The following is a 15,381-nucleotide window of genomic DNA, read 5'->3' on the forward strand; positions in this document are numbered from 1 at the left end:
AGTCACATGTGGGATATTTTCGTCAGTCAATTTGTATGAGGGTGAGAATTTTGGACGACAGAAGAGCAATTTTCAAAAATAATTTGACATGCAAAGCAAAAGTGTTGTTCAAGGCCTGCGTTGCAAGTTGCAACTGTTATTTGACCAAAATTTGTACAAAAATAGTGAGCAAAAAATTGAAAGCACAAAGAAAAAAGTGTAAAAAGTAAAAGAAAAAAGCACAAAGAATGGCAGGTTTATGTTCTATAATCCTTTTGCTTTCTTCTCTGATATAGTGGGCCTAGCATAGTGTGACCAAAATGGAATAAGATAGAGTTGATGAAAACAACACAATGATTTAGTTTTTTTGATGTAATGTTACTATGGATATTGAAAGAAGAGGATAAACCATGTACAACCTATTGAAGTACCTTTCGGAAGAAAAAAAAACTATTGAAGTACATTAATTCTTTATCCTTCAAGTTTTGCTTTTCCAAATTTAATCCAAAACTCTAGAGAATGAAGAACCTTTAACACTTTATGTGCTTTCAAAAAAAAAATTTAATATCTGCATTAACTCAATAATAGCCATAACACTCGAGAGTAATTAGATGAGATGATTTAGAGCAACTCCAATGTAACCTTCTAAAATTTTAAGACCAATTAAGAACAATACTTGATTTCTTTTTAACCATTGTAGTTGAGTGACATGGCAACAATATGTCATAAGAGTTTTCCAAATGAAACAGTTTTAGGCCAAACAATTATTAACTGTGAATCCTATAAAATAAATTAAGAATACAAATGTAGTTCTTGCGTTGAAGTGAAAATGAGTGAGTGTTTTTAAATCTTATGTAATGATGATGGATTTGTTTATAATTAGAATCAGTTATTCTCTAAAGTTACATCTTAGGATACTTATTTTATGCCAAAAGTAACAGTGATAGGGTCTAAAGTGTATTATATCAATACCTATTCAAAAAATGTACTTGACAAACATTTTTCTCAAAGAAGAGAATCAACCAAAGAACATCTTTTTCTTTTCATCCTTTCAATTTTCCCGCTCTTGAACACCCTCCAATCAAAATACTCACCTAAATCACCATAAATACACATAAAGAACAACATCATCACTATCACAAAAAACATACTCCACACAAACATAGGTATAATCCAACATGGGAAATTGCTTGTTAGGTGCCAACTCAGATCCAGACACATTGGTCAAAGTCATAACATTTGATGGCAACATCATGGAATTCTACCCCCCAATTACAGTCAATTTCATCACAAATGAATTCCAAGGCCATGCCATATTCCCAACCAATGACCAATCTTCCAAACCACTTTGTCAATTTGATGAGTTGGTGGCAGGACATTCATACTATTTACTGCCGATGACTGTCCTGTCACCTAACAACAAAGTTGACTACCCTTCAATCTTTGCCACCGCTGAGACCAACAACGGTGGCCTTATTATCCGAGAAGGACATGTTAGGTCTCAAAGTGTTCCTACAACACCTCTCCCCGCCCCGTATAGAATGTCATTAGATTACCAATACTATCAAGGTGTAGGGTTGCTCAAAAGAACCTCCACAGAATCTTTCTCTTGTAGGACTAATAGAAGTAGTGTTAAAAAAAGCATTGTTAGTAGTAGTAGACGGAGTAGTAGAAAGAGTACTGGGATTTGGAAAGTGAAGTTGTGTATAACTCCGGAAAAGTTGTTGGAGATTTTGTCACAAGAGGTTTCAACCAAGGAATTGATTGAGACTGTGAGGATTGTAGCCAAATGTGGTGTTGCTGCTGCTGCTTCGGGTGGTTGTGGAATTTCATCTACAACAAGCATTGTTTCTGATCAATGGAGTCTTTCTAGTAGTGGTAGGAGTGCTCCTTCTAAGGTTGATGCCTTAGTTCTAGACACTTAAGGTCGTGTTGGATTGTTTTATTAGAGTTTATCCACTGACACAAGCACTTGTGAACCGGCTAAGGACAGCTTATAGAAACAGCTTATTTCCGTAAGCTCTCCAAAGAAGTTTATAGCTTATAAAAAAATATTTTGACTTTATTTTATCTTTATGTTATACGTGTTTAATTAAGATGTTTATCCAAATGTATCTGTAGTGCTGTAGTGTAGATTTACTTGTGATGTCATGTTGTATAATTTTGTGTATTTGTTGTATAATTTATACAAGTAACAGAAGGTCAAATTCTATGGATCAGTGCCAAAATCTAACAATATTTTTGCAACAGAATGTGAGGTTGTGTAAACTATATATAAAAAATAACTGTAGATAAAAAATAACTGTAGAAAATGATCAAATTTTATCATATAGGTAGAATAAATAGTTGGATATTATTGAGTAGCAAGTAATGTTTCATATCAATTCTTTTCATCAGAAAAGTTTGGCTATATAAAGAAATTAATACCCAAATAAATAAGAATGTCCACGTACAATTCATTCAGCTTTTTGGTTGATTCCATTGTGAGTAGGTAACAAATTATCACTAAAACTATAGCTAACAAAATAAAATTGATTTTGAGTGACATGATTAAGACCTATCAAAGACAATGCTATCATTGCTTTTAATCCTTTCACCATCATAATCCAGGTACAAAGAAATCCAAATCCAAAATATCTTAAATGTAATTTAAGCGAAGGCTAGAGCCGCAGCACCCCAGAACCACCTATTAGTAAGGTCGTGAAAATATAGTTTAGATACATCACATCGACATAGTGCTGACTCTTGTGAATGAAAATAGTGCAGGCAACTAGTAAAAGCAGATATGTTATGATACACCGAGTCCTATGACGATCTCTAACAACCTTCATCCCTTGCCGATTATCAAAATCGTAAGGCTTTGGTCAGTTTATAATGGAAGATTTCTTGAAGCCGACTAAAGTTTATATGACCCTCTTTCAGTTTCTTGCCCTAGATCATAATATCTTCCATGTCTACTCCAAGGCACCTATTCATCAACTCATCACCTTCATCTTTAGGCATTGGCGGGACATTGTTAAACAACTTACCATAGATAGGCAAGTGCAACAGACATAAAACATGGGTAATGGTCATCTCACCAATTGGAAGATGAAAGCCATTGGTCTTCTAATGTCACCTCTCTGTAAACTTCATCCATAGTTCTTGATCCACATAACCATAGTTTACATTAGCAAGGTAATAAAGACCACATGCATCTACCACATCCGGGTATCATTTAAGATTCCTTGACAATTTTTGGAGATCGATTATCTTTTTACCGTTGTGGATGCACTTTAGCATATTCCTAAAAAATAAAAAATTAACGATAACATTAACATGAATATATAAATAAAATGAATATCAATAGTAAAGAAAAGATAAATACGATTATAGTTATACTTACATCTTCAACTCGTATGTCAGCTGCAACATGCTTACTAAAATTCGACAACAATGACATATCGGATGGACCCCCCGCCAAATCCCTAATCAATTGTTTCCATCTCATCGTCTATTTGGTGGTGGTGGTGATGGCATGTATGGCATCTCAACATCAGGTTCTTGAGCATTTGAAGGCTCTAGAGCCCGTGAAGTAGACTTCAACCGAGTCTTGAATTCTTCTACTACCTTGTTTTGGAGGATTATCTACCACACACTCTCTGCCTATGGAACTATGTAAAGTCTCTCTATCAATTCTCGTTCTACCAACATCGTCAATCATATCTACAACAATCAAATAGGAAATGACAAAATAATAATAATTCAAGCATTCCTTCAAATACTTAAAGCACAAAAACTACATTAACATTTCTAAACAAAATTTCAATATCACGTTTCACTAATTCACACTCTAAAAACTTCTAGTCGATCAACAACTAAAGAAATTCCTAAACTACATTTGAACCCTAAACAAAAAATATTTGATCAACAACTAAAAAAACCCTATCCTTTAACAAAAACAATGAGATGAAGTTAACACTTACTTTAGATGCCTAATGATCAGAAGATATTTTATGATCTCGATTGTACCTTCTAATTGTTATATAAAGGACAATTTTGTAATTTTGAGAGGCATGTGAACAATTAAAAGGTCTAAAGAGCAATTTCCTAATGGTATATGATTAGAAAAAGGTCCCAAATATAATCCAAGCCCAAACTTGTATCGATATGTCTTTCTTTTTAATAAAATTTTAAAATTTCATAAAGAGAAAAAATAATAGATGCAATGATCTTTGTAACTTTAGGGTATTGAGTTCAAACTTTCTTGCAGATGATTGTAAAAATGGTTATCAATGTCACTTTAATTAAAATTTAATATAAAACAAAAAACAAAATCAACTGTGGAATTAATTTATTTATTATGTCCGGCATAAATTCTCTAATGAGGAATGGAATAATGGATAAATAATTGGTTTGTCAACATTGAACCGTTTGGTTTCACTGAAAGCTTTACTTGGAGTCTTAAGAAACAATACAGTACCTATGTCCAAGTCAACGACAAATTAATTTAATGGTGGAATATTCGGTCAACTCATTCGAACATGCAGACATGTACTATGATTTGTTTAAAAATAAAAACTAAATATGGAACCCCAACCTTCAATTTTTAAAGTTAGCAATTTAGTTATGAGTCTAGTTAACGAGTATTTCTGTGACACTTTTTAAGCATTTTAGAGATTGAGTTTTTTTATCATATGCAAACTTGAATAATATAAGAAGTCAAAAATGGTAAATTTATCTTAAAATTTGTACATTTTATATTAAATATATAATTTTATAATAAATAATTGTTGTTAAAAATATTATCATTTGCAGTTGTCTTAACTTAAGCAATACTTTCTCTGTCAAAAATATTTTTTGACAGAGATTCATTTATTTATCTTTCTCATATCATTTATTAAGAATAATTTTGTAAAACAAGGCAAAATGTTAACTAGTGCACTTGAGACACGAGTTAAGGATCTTAAATGATACGTCTGAAATGCCTGAAACGTCATATAATTATATAGGATAGACAAACCCTTAATTTCATTATATTTTTTGTTGTTTTCCAATTTATACCCCCCCCCCCCCCCCCCCCATCCTTATCTACTCCTCCCTCTATCTCTTTCTCTCTCCCTTCCCTTCTCTCCCTTGTAACAAAATGTATATGTAAATATATAAAATACCTTACTAAAAAATTTGATGTTAGTGACAGGAAAAATGTGTCTCTAAAACACAAAATTCTCGTCACTAAACAGTTTTATAGACGAAATTATAGATGGATCATGTTCCGTTGTTAATTTCGTCGGCCCTAAGCTATTGGAGCCAGATGTTGTTTTCGTATCTGATTAGAGATAGAATTTGTCTGTCTCTATTCATATTGTTTTATTTAATTTATTTTCAAATTCGTCGAGCAAAGACGAATATAGAGACGCAAGTATTTTGCGATGGTCTATTCCGTCTCTAAGAGTCGTCACTATTTCACAAACCTTAATTTATGTATCTAACGGTTGAATTCCGTCTATGATTTCTTTGGTATTGTGGATTTTTCTATAAGTGAGGATTGGGGAATACATGTGAATGATTATTTTGTCAAGTAGACATGTGAATGATTTTTCTTGTAGTGATAGCGGACTCATAAGATAAATAAATGGAGAATCTGAAGTTCGAATCTCAACCTTGTTTATTACAACGTATGCTAACTGAACTATATACAACATGAAACATATGAGTGGTTTTTATTGGTGGAAAATTGTGTTAGAAAAATTACGTACTCTTAAAATTAAGGTAACATAGGCCTTGCTACCTAGTAGAAATTTTTTTAATTTCTATATGTTCACAAAAGTTAGTTACGAAATATTTTCAAAAGAACCAAACTTTTTTGAAAAATAGAAATAATTTAACTAACTTAAATCACATGAATATGGGATCATTTTGCGTACCAAAAATTTCTCCATGGAAAAAGTTGAATTTATCATTTGACTTAGATTCAATAGTTCTTGTGCCTATGATTATTACTACACAAATCAAATTCTTTTGTTTTATTCCAAAAGCAATTGCTTTTGTTTGTGCAAATTAAAAAAAAAAAAAAAAAAGAAACTATGATTCAAATGTAGGTTGTCAAGAAAAATACCGACCAAAGTTTTGAACATCACATAGATTAAAAAGTTTAGTATAACGACACATGTTCATTATTGAAAATGATTACATATTTGGACAGGCACTATCTATTTTTGTCAAACATATATTTAATGCCCTAATTTTGTCTCTTAGAAATCTCCAAAGAGTTAGGAATTTTTAGTTTTCGACCTTTTATAAAAATGCTGGGGTATTACCCAATTTATATATATTTAAATTTGCAGGCTTCCTACAAAGTGTTATTATATATACTTGTGACTTATAAGTTACTTATATTATATTTTTGTTTTACATTCCATATTGCAATATTGTTGCATGTCTTTGATATTTTCCTTTGCTTCTCTACAACATTTTAAAGAAAATATGAGTTTACATGAGGTGGAAATTGTTGATGAACATTGTTGTGGAAATCATTTTTGGCTTCTAGCATTAATGTGTTGGGTTTTTATGTTTTTTGCTGCCATTTCATCAGCACTTGCTTTAGGGCTTTTGTCTTTCAGTCAAGTTGATCTTGAAGTTCTTGTTAAAGCTGGACAACCTCAAATCCAAAAAAATGCAGGTATATGTCATTGCTTTCTTTCTTACACTATCAAAAAATATATGTCACTGTTTTTTTTCTTTTCAATGGTATATATATAAAGGAGAACGAATATACAAGGATGTAAGATCATCAAAAGTGACCTAAAATCCCACCAACGGTAAAAATAAAAAACACTCACAACATCACCCAGAAAAGGACTAAAACTCCAACAAATACAAAGAAAAAAACAAAAAAAAAAAAAAAAGGAAAAACCTTCCTCCTTCCCTCGAAATATCCAAAAACCAAAAAGAATAGACCAAGCCTATACCACGCTCATAGCTAACCAGAACCTCGCTCAAAGGTAACCAAAACCCCTACACAGAGGGCTACCGACTCCAGCTGAGAAGTGGTTCCACCACCCACTCATAGTGCGAACAAGGGAGTCCAAGTGTCTTTCGGAAAACCAAAATCACGAAAAGAATTGGATTTTATGAATCAATTAGAGTCTTATCCAAAAACACAATATCATTATTAGTGTGTCCATGCTTTCTTCTTATAGTGTCATTTTCTTCATTGTCATGACCCACGAGCAATGAAGTTTTTTTTTAGAAATTAAACATCCACAAATAATCTTTCAACATTGAGAAGTTGAGTATTAATTATTTTGGTAGTAGCGTGTTCTGATTTTATAATTTTTGAGAGGTTGTTTTTAATTTTTTAGGTTTCATGACAATTTTAGTCTCTATTTTATTAAACTAACAAAAAGAGTTCCATTTTTTAAAATTAAAGTTTTTAGTACCCCAAGAATCACATATGTTACTAGTCTCTATTCTAAAAAATTTGTCCCAAAAATGATGACATGATAAGTTTTAAATAACATGACATTAAACATGATGATGTAGCAAAAATAAATTACAAAAATAAATTATAAAATGAATAAGTTATGGAATCTAATTCTCAAATCTCTTGAGTTCGAAAAGCTTAAACACTTTCAAAATGAAACGAAGTAGTCGATGAATCAAATGCAAATGGAGTACACTTTCAAAATTTTCAAACAGAAACTAATAAAGTGGATATTTGAGGGGAAAAAACTTGTAAAAGGGGAACTATTTTTTTTTTTTAGAATGATAAAATAGGGGGACGAAGGTAATAGTACGCTTAAGCATTTTTCTTATATATTCAAGTGAATTCCACATTTATTTTTTTTACATTCTCACCACCAAAAATATTTTTCCCAAAAATGTCCTCATGCAAGCTTTACTCTAGTTAGGTGACTTGCAAAATCAAGTTTCTTGGGGTCTAATTACTTTAGACATTGTATTATTTGAACATCAAAATAAAAGGAATACAATATGTAACATCGGATTTGTTTCTCTTCATCTTTCTTGCTATTTAATTTGTACAGTTTTCACACAATTTTTTTAAAAAAAATCAAGATACCATTGAATTTGACATCAAAATTTTGGGGTCAAAAAGTCACTTCCCTTACTTGGAGTATTATTGAAGAGGATATACTCATAACAAAAAATATTATTAAATCCTTAAAAAAATTATTAAAGATTATATTTCAAAAATAAAATGAGAAGTGTGAAATCGCACGTTCCAACCTACTAACTACTAACATATATCAAATGTTCGTGCTATCGATAATAAGAGGATTTCATAATTTTAGATCAAATACAATGGAAATATAGATTGTGTTGCTCTTGAGGAATCATCACAATGTTAAGATTGAATAAAAGATGGTGTAATGATACAATAAAGAGGCTTATGTATAAAGCAAATTGGTCTAATCACTTTATGTAACAATGCTGTAATACCTGCTTTTTACCATATAAATTGTACTTACAGGATGAAATAAGTACTATTTACTTGTCACTTTATTAAGTAATGATTACGTTAACTTTTATTTATCTGCAGCAAAGATTATGTCGATTGTTAAGAATGAGCATTTAGTTTTATGCACCCTCCTCATGGCTAAATCATTGGCACTAGAGGTATGTTGCATATATCATCTCATCTAAGACCTTTTTTTTATAAGAATCAATTAAGACCTTTGTACTACTGAGACAAATAAAATTATAGTATATATTATTCCAATATCCTCAGAGTTATTTGGTATGATTGATTTTTGTTTTTGAGTAAACTATAAAACTGAAAATCTCTTCTCATATTAATTATTTTCAGATATTTTTAGAGTGGTCGTAGATAATTACCAATGATACATTGTGTGGATACTCGGTTAGATTTATGTCCCCCCAATTTTTTTTTTTTTTTTTTTGTATTTATTTTTTCCTTTTTTTAATAATATATATGAGCACCTGACATACATTGGAATCTGCAAGATATTTCAACTTTTAGACTGTTTTCTATTCATTTTTTATGTGATTGGACTCTTGCCTTATAAAAAAAAAAACATATTTGATCAAAGATTTTTAATTTCATTTTCATTTTAAAATAATTTGCATAATTTTATGTTGCCTTATAATAAAATTTGTATTATTAAAGGGGGTTTCTGTTCTTATGGAGAAAATGTTCCCAGAGTGGGTTGCTGTGGTGCTTGCAGCTGCCTTTATCAGTATCATTGCAGAGGTGAATATTTTATAGCTATGTTAATTTTACAATGTTTACTAATTAATTGGTATATATATATATATATATAGAAGTTGAAGAAAAATTTTATGTTGAAGAAAAAAAAATTAGGGGCCAAAAGTGAAGATGGAAAATTTTTTAGGGACTAAAAGTTGAAGAAATTTTTTAAAAGGACTAAAACGAAAAGTTGACATATTTATAGGGACCAAAAACATATTTAACCCTATAAATAATTATAATTATATTTTTTTTTAGAGAATATAATTATATATCTATGAAACAGAGACACTCCTCGAATTATGTGTGTTTTGTGTCACGCGTCGATTTCCGACAGAGACACGATACCAACATTTACACACCGAATTATGCCATCTTCTCAAATTATTACCGGTGTCTAAGTGTCGGTGTCCGTGTATGGGCACATGCTTTATAGTTGTATATACAAAATAAAATTAATATTACATACTTTAATGTACTCAAATACTCATATGAGACATTGATATCATCAGGTTATACCTCAAGCCTTGAACTCTCGTTATGGTTTAAGATTTGGAGCTACAATGTCTCCATTTGTTCGAGTTCTTCTCCTACTTTTCTTCCCATTTGCATATCCAGTTAGTAAGGTAATTAACCCTTTCTAAGATGAGACTTTTGTAACATTGTTGAATTATTACTAGACTTGTATCATTGTCATAATTTAGTGTAATGTATCATGTAAGTTACGTTTTAAAAAATTGCCTGAAACTGCGATTTAGGTCAAGGCCGAGCCAGGAGTAAGGCTACTAAAACTTTTGCTTTAGGCCTTCCAACAAAAAACATTTCTCATTAGATTTTATCAACAAAAGGCCACATATACAAATTATGAAGGTTTCATATATTAAAATTTGTCTCAGGTCTCACCTACAAACAAAATTTATTAGGCCTCCCTGATTTAAGCTACGATATCATGGTTTTTTATGTCACGGCAACACAATACAAATGTGACTGAAGCAGCATCGGCTTGCATTCGATTGTGATTCTCCATAATATCAAAAATTGCAATCCCATTATCGCCGTCATCGCAATTCAAGACTATGATATTATGTCTTTCTCTTGTGCATATATCATTAGAATTAGTATATGGAAAAAGGAGGATTTTTTTCCCACTTATAATCTACATTCCAATATAACGCAAGCAAAAAAAAAAAGGAACTAGGATGCTATATGTACGACTCATAGTCACTGATAAGTGGGCAGATGCTCCAGCATAGCAAGACGAGTGTTTAATTGAAACCTACATTCTTGTCGGCATCCACTTTATTGTCCAAGACGTAGACACAATTGGTTGAATTGTGATCAATCGTTTTTGTTCTTCTATGCGTTTATTAATCTTTTTCCTTTAGAGTCAAATTTGTTGCTCTAACAAATACCTAACATCGTTTGTGTTCTGAACCCACTTGGATTGGTCTGTTGTTGCTAGCTTGAGATCTTGGAGTGTTCGATTCTCCTCGGTGCTGATTTCGGTGGGCTAGTTTGCCTTCTTAAAAGAAAAAAATTGTTGTTCTAACAAATACCTAACATAATTTTTAGGTTTTCAATATTTTACTTCTACTTGACTTGTATTCTACTCTTATAGTTGTTGGATTACCTTCTTGGCAAAGGACACACTGCACTTTTAGGAAGGGAAGAGCTAAAAACTTTAGTCAATTTACATGCCAATGAGGTTAACTATCTTCTTTTACTCAATCAAAATAATTTTATCAACATTTTAATTTCATTATATGCTAAAGTTTATATAATCAGGCTGGAAAAGGTGGAGAGTTATCACTCCATGAAACAACAATAATTGCTGGAGCTTTGGACTTAACAATGAAAACTGCTAAAGATGCTATGACACCTCTAAGTGAAACATTTTCACTTGACATAAACTCCAAACTTGACATGTATGTCCCTAACATCTATCAATATGATGCTTAAGCATTAATTAATTTTTTTTTTCTAAAGTTGATTTGTTTTATTTATAGGCATACAATGGGCATGATAATGAGCAAAGGTCACAGCCGTATACCAATCTACTCTGGAAAACAAACAAATATTATTGGTCTTATCTTGGTAATTAATCAAGTAGATATATTTTTGTTCTAGTTTATAACAATTTCTGATTGGACCCTCTTAATAGTCTCATATTGGACGAGATAAGACATGGAAAAATGTGTTTATAGGTAGTGCCAAATTCCTACTTTAGAAGTCATGAACTTATAAAACATGAATTCTCGGACCCTGCCTAGCTGGAGCTCTAGTGCAAGTCCTGGAAACGGTGGGACCCCTTGTGTAAAAACAGGGTAAAGCAGCATACAATACAGAAAATGGTGGGACCCCTTCTCAGACTCTGTATATGTGGGAGCTTTGGTGCACCGGGCTGCCCAGCCCATAAGCGCAATCATTTAAGTAACAAAGAACATTGTATCATTTTACATTAAAGTTTATATTGTATGGTTTTACATTAAAAAGACTTTGCTAAAGTTTCTGCATAATATAACTAAACATATTTCTATATGTATATAACAAAAATTGCTTGTTTCAACCATGATTTAGGTCAAGAATTTAATGTTCTGCCGTCCTGAAGATGAAACACCAATTAAGTTTATGACTATAAGGAGAGTTCCCAGGTATGAAATTTCTCTCCCTATTTTTCATCATAATATAAAAATAAGACAATGTTGTTGATGAAGAATATGGAGGTTGATAAGAAAAATAAACATTTTATTTTCATAACCCTCCAATTCTCAGACCACGTAAGCTCGAATTTGGATTCTCCAGAACAACTTGTCCTTGACTAAAACTAATCGACGACTTGAGTCTAGCATAATGCTCAAACATTCTGCTAATTGTAATTGATTAATAGTGATATTAGTAAGAAGACAATTATCTGAATTTAGTTTATGATGTTCCTTTTGGTTAACAGAGTAGGTGAAAATTGGCCACTATATGATATACTGAATCAATTCAAGAAGGGTCAAAGTCACATGGCTGTTGTCCTCAAGAGTAAAGAGAACATTAGAACTGCTGCAACTAATACAGAAGGTACAAGTTATTTTCATTCAAAATTGTTCAGACCCCGTCTTTCAAAAGTACAAACTTACGGTATTTGTTGTTCTTACGACTAAGACGGTGGTTTAATCCGTGCCGAATTGACAAAAGAAATAAAAAGTGACACGACACTGATCAAGTTACCGTCTCATCTCTAAAGATGAGGTGAAACTTGAGCTTGCTTCCTAGGAGCGTCGTCAATAATCGTTAAAGTTTCCACTTTTGAGTGCTTTTTAAGTACTAATCCACCATCGACCACCTATCAAAATGGTACAATGTAAAATCCATCTATAATATAGAACCATTTACGAACCATCTAATGGATAAAACAGAAATCTCATATCGGCATGAGATACGCCAATAAAGTTTATAAACCTTAGACAAAAAATATAGTATCATCATCTGCTACTTTATGTTTTTTATATAATTTGGTTTTTGACATAGTATCAAATGTTCAAACTCAATTTCAGTTGGATTTGATCCTCTAAAGTCACTAAATGATGTAGCGGCTTATAGAATCCTCCGATCTGAAATTTCTCTCTTTAGATCTAACGGTTCTATTGGCCAATACATCGTACATTGACCATAGATGATCCATACGAAATTTCAGTCTTTCAGCACATAGTATAATATGTCCATAGATTCTTTCAGCACATTCATGCTTCATCCTAAACAACTTTTGCATAAACAACCTAAACTATTAGAACAACTGGATCTGAAAAAGGAATTTAATCTTATACTATGAACATTGCAGGATTAGGCCCGTTTTTACCGCATGATTATATTAGCATCTCAACTGAGGCATCAACTTGGCAATCAGAAGGATCAGAATATTACAGTGCAACATTGAAGAATGCTATGCTTCAAGAGAGTAAAGACTCGGATCCATCGCATAGATCAAAACAACATGACGCGAGTATATCGTTAGAGAATATGGAGTCTCTTCTAGGTGAGGAGGAAGTTGTTGGGATTATAACTTTGGAAGATGTCATGGAAGAGCTACTTCAGGTTAATCTTACTATCTATTATAGTACAATAATTTTTGTTCTTCTTCAAGCCTTTTGTGCAATGTGTGTCGAGTCGTGTGAATCAAACTCTTTTTAGGGTAAAGCTCCTTTTAGAGCCGATTTTTTCTATTCACAAGACTCAAACAGAAATTTTACTAAAAAGACGTCGAGTTTCTTATCATTTTGACTATCGAGTTTCGTATCACTTTGACTAACCAGCTTAAGTTGAAATTTGGTTTTCAATTCAACAATGATAACTAATATTCATATTTAAGTAAATAGATTGCTATAAATGGTTGAAGACCAAAAAAATAAAGTAATAAACATCACTCACTAATTCACTAGATTTTACTTGGTTGCTGATTTATACAAATCAACCTACCGACACATCAGATTGAAAGTGTGTCCCGTGTCAAACACACGTTACATTCATTCAATTCCATTTTCTTTTATTATTATTAGTGTGTGCATGTTAGTGTCATGTTTAGTGTTCGTATATGTGTAAGCATTACACACACCTTGTAAAAATAATTAGTAATTACATTTTTCACATGTTAATTATTAGGAGTAACTTGTACAATTCAGCTATCTATTTTTCTATCTGTACTGTAAGTAAGATTGCTAATACATAGTTGTTTTCATTATTCAAGGAAGATATATTGGATGAAACTGATCAATATATTGATGTCCATCAAAAGTGAGTAAAGTTTCATTGTTGTTGTATAACATCATAAACCCATTGCATTAAATTTAAGATTATAGTCTAATAATTTTGTTCTATATAACTTGTTTCAGTATCACAATAAAATTGCAACATCCAAGAAGAGGTTCAACAGGGTCTTCCAAAAGAGCTTCAACTTCTCATCAACAAAGGAGAAGTTTAGATGCATCTCGAATTCGATTTTCAACTCCTACAACTATTTCACCAAACTTTCCTTCTAACTAAAGCTAACATAGCTTAGTTCTCGTGAGCTTAACTCAGTTGGTAGGGACAATGTATATTATATGCAAGGTCCGGGTTCAAACCTCGACCACCACCAAAAAAGCTAAAATAGCTCACATTATTCTGCTGACATATTTGTATCAATTTTTTCTTTATCCCTTGTTATTTCGATGAGTGTTTATGACATAAGTCTCTAGTCTCTTTATTTTTTCTTTGTTCGATATGTAAATTATATATCTTGAAATTTATGAAGAAAATGTACTTCATAGAATTTTATACATGTCACACTATGATGAGCTAATTTTTTGTTTTCCACTTTTCTTTATATAAAAACCAACAAGGCATGCAAAGACATTTTTTTTGGTGGTCGGGGTTTGAACCCCAGACCTTGCATATATTATGCATTGTCCCTAACAACTGAGCTAAGCTCACAAGAACAGGCATGCAAAGACATCGCAAAACAAACAATGGTTTCAACTAAATTGGGGCCAAAATCTCTTAATAGACGTTTGCAGCATACCTTAAAAGTAACGTTAATTAAAAAAGAAAACCGAAGAAATATAAACGAAATACGCATAAAACGACATTAACAAATTTTAAGGTGAATAATGAATAATTGGGATGTCTGAGGATCAAACCTCGACCCCAACATATATTATGCAGTATACCGACCAAATAAGCTAAGCTTATGGAACGAAATTAACAAATTTTGAAGCTAGGTATGTTAACCTTGCGGAAAAAATCACCATGGATAAAAATATTGGAAATCTATTCCACTATAAAATATCCTTAAATATTGGAAATCAAAACCTGTTGTGCACAAGACACGTTAGGATGTTTTGACCTTTGAAAGACATTGGTATTTATTTTTTTGTTCAAGTAAAGACATTGGTATTTATTTTGTAGGAATTATGAATTTAGAGAGAAGCATTAGATTTTAAAGGTTTTTTGTGTGTCGAAGTTTTGTATAGTATTTTTTTTGGTGGCCGGAGTTCTAACCCTGGACCTTGCATATATCATGTACTATCTCTACCAACTGACCTCGCGAAGTGTTGCGAAGAAATTGTTGGCATTGTAAGTGGATGTCGATTCTAATGTAAACCAAGGTGGTTGACATATTTGTGTGGCGGTTGTGTTGTTTTGAAGCTTTAAGCTTTTAGCTAAGAGGT

The 15,381-nt window shown here is 31.9% G+C and overlaps 2 protein-coding genes across 3 annotated transcripts; both read left to right on the forward strand.

The window, feature by feature from the left end:
- Nucleotides 1-985: 985 nt before the first annotated feature.
- LOC146915351 (uncharacterized) lies at nucleotides 986-2,198 on the forward strand. Its single transcript, XM_085716397.1, has one exon. It carries the CDS (start codon nucleotides 1,158-1,160, stop codon nucleotides 1,902-1,904), a length of 747 nt encoding a protein of 248 aa, XP_085572523.1. The 5' UTR covers nucleotides 986-1,157; the 3' UTR covers nucleotides 1,905-2,198.
- Nucleotides 2,199-6,359: 4,161 nt separating this feature from the next.
- On the forward strand, nucleotides 6,360-14,490 carry LOC146915352 (DUF21 domain-containing protein At2g14520-like). Of its 2 annotated transcripts, XM_085717763.1 has the most exons (12): nucleotides 6,360-6,640; nucleotides 8,522-8,598; nucleotides 9,110-9,193; nucleotides 9,703-9,816; nucleotides 10,809-10,895; nucleotides 10,976-11,115; nucleotides 11,197-11,284; nucleotides 11,768-11,841; nucleotides 12,138-12,256; nucleotides 13,017-13,270; nucleotides 13,920-13,966; nucleotides 14,065-14,490. In XM_085717763.1, exons 1-12 carry the CDS (start codon nucleotides 6,397-6,399, stop codon nucleotides 14,213-14,215), a joined length of 1,479 nt encoding a protein of 492 aa, XP_085573889.1. In that variant the 5' UTR covers nucleotides 6,360-6,396; the 3' UTR covers nucleotides 14,216-14,490. The 2 variants fall into 2 exon arrangements, with proteins under 2 accessions (XP_085573889.1, XP_085573890.1); XM_085717764.1 differs by lacking the exon at nucleotides 13,920-13,966 and having other exon boundaries at nucleotides 14,065-14,356.
- Nucleotides 14,491-15,381: the final 891 nt, after the last annotated feature.

The sequence above is a fragment of the Medicago sativa genome, chromosome 6 (genome assembly GCF_051527215.1).
Source record: "Medicago sativa cultivar Bolivia chromosome 6, Bolivia_mono, whole genome shotgun sequence".
NCBI lineage: Eukaryota > Viridiplantae > Streptophyta > Magnoliopsida > Fabales > Fabaceae > Medicago > Medicago sativa.

Excerpts from the sequence above, each read along its gene's own strand:
- LOC146915352 (XM_085717763.1), top strand. The coding sequence starts at position 6,397 with ATGTCTTTGATATTTTCCTTTGCTTCTCTACAACATTTTAAAGAAAAT. Across the intron at positions 6,641-8,521 it reads TCAAATCCAAAAAAATGCAG|CAAAGATTATGTCGATTGTT; the intron begins GTATATGTCATT and ends ATTTATCTGCAG. Across the intron at positions 9,194-9,702 it reads TTATCAGTATCATTGCAGAG|GTTATACCTCAAGCCTTGAA; the intron begins GTGAATATTTTA and ends TGATATCATCAG.
- LOC146915351 (XM_085716397.1), top strand. The coding sequence starts at position 1,158 with ATGGGAAATTGCTTGTTAGGTGCCAACTCAGATCCAGACACATTGGTC.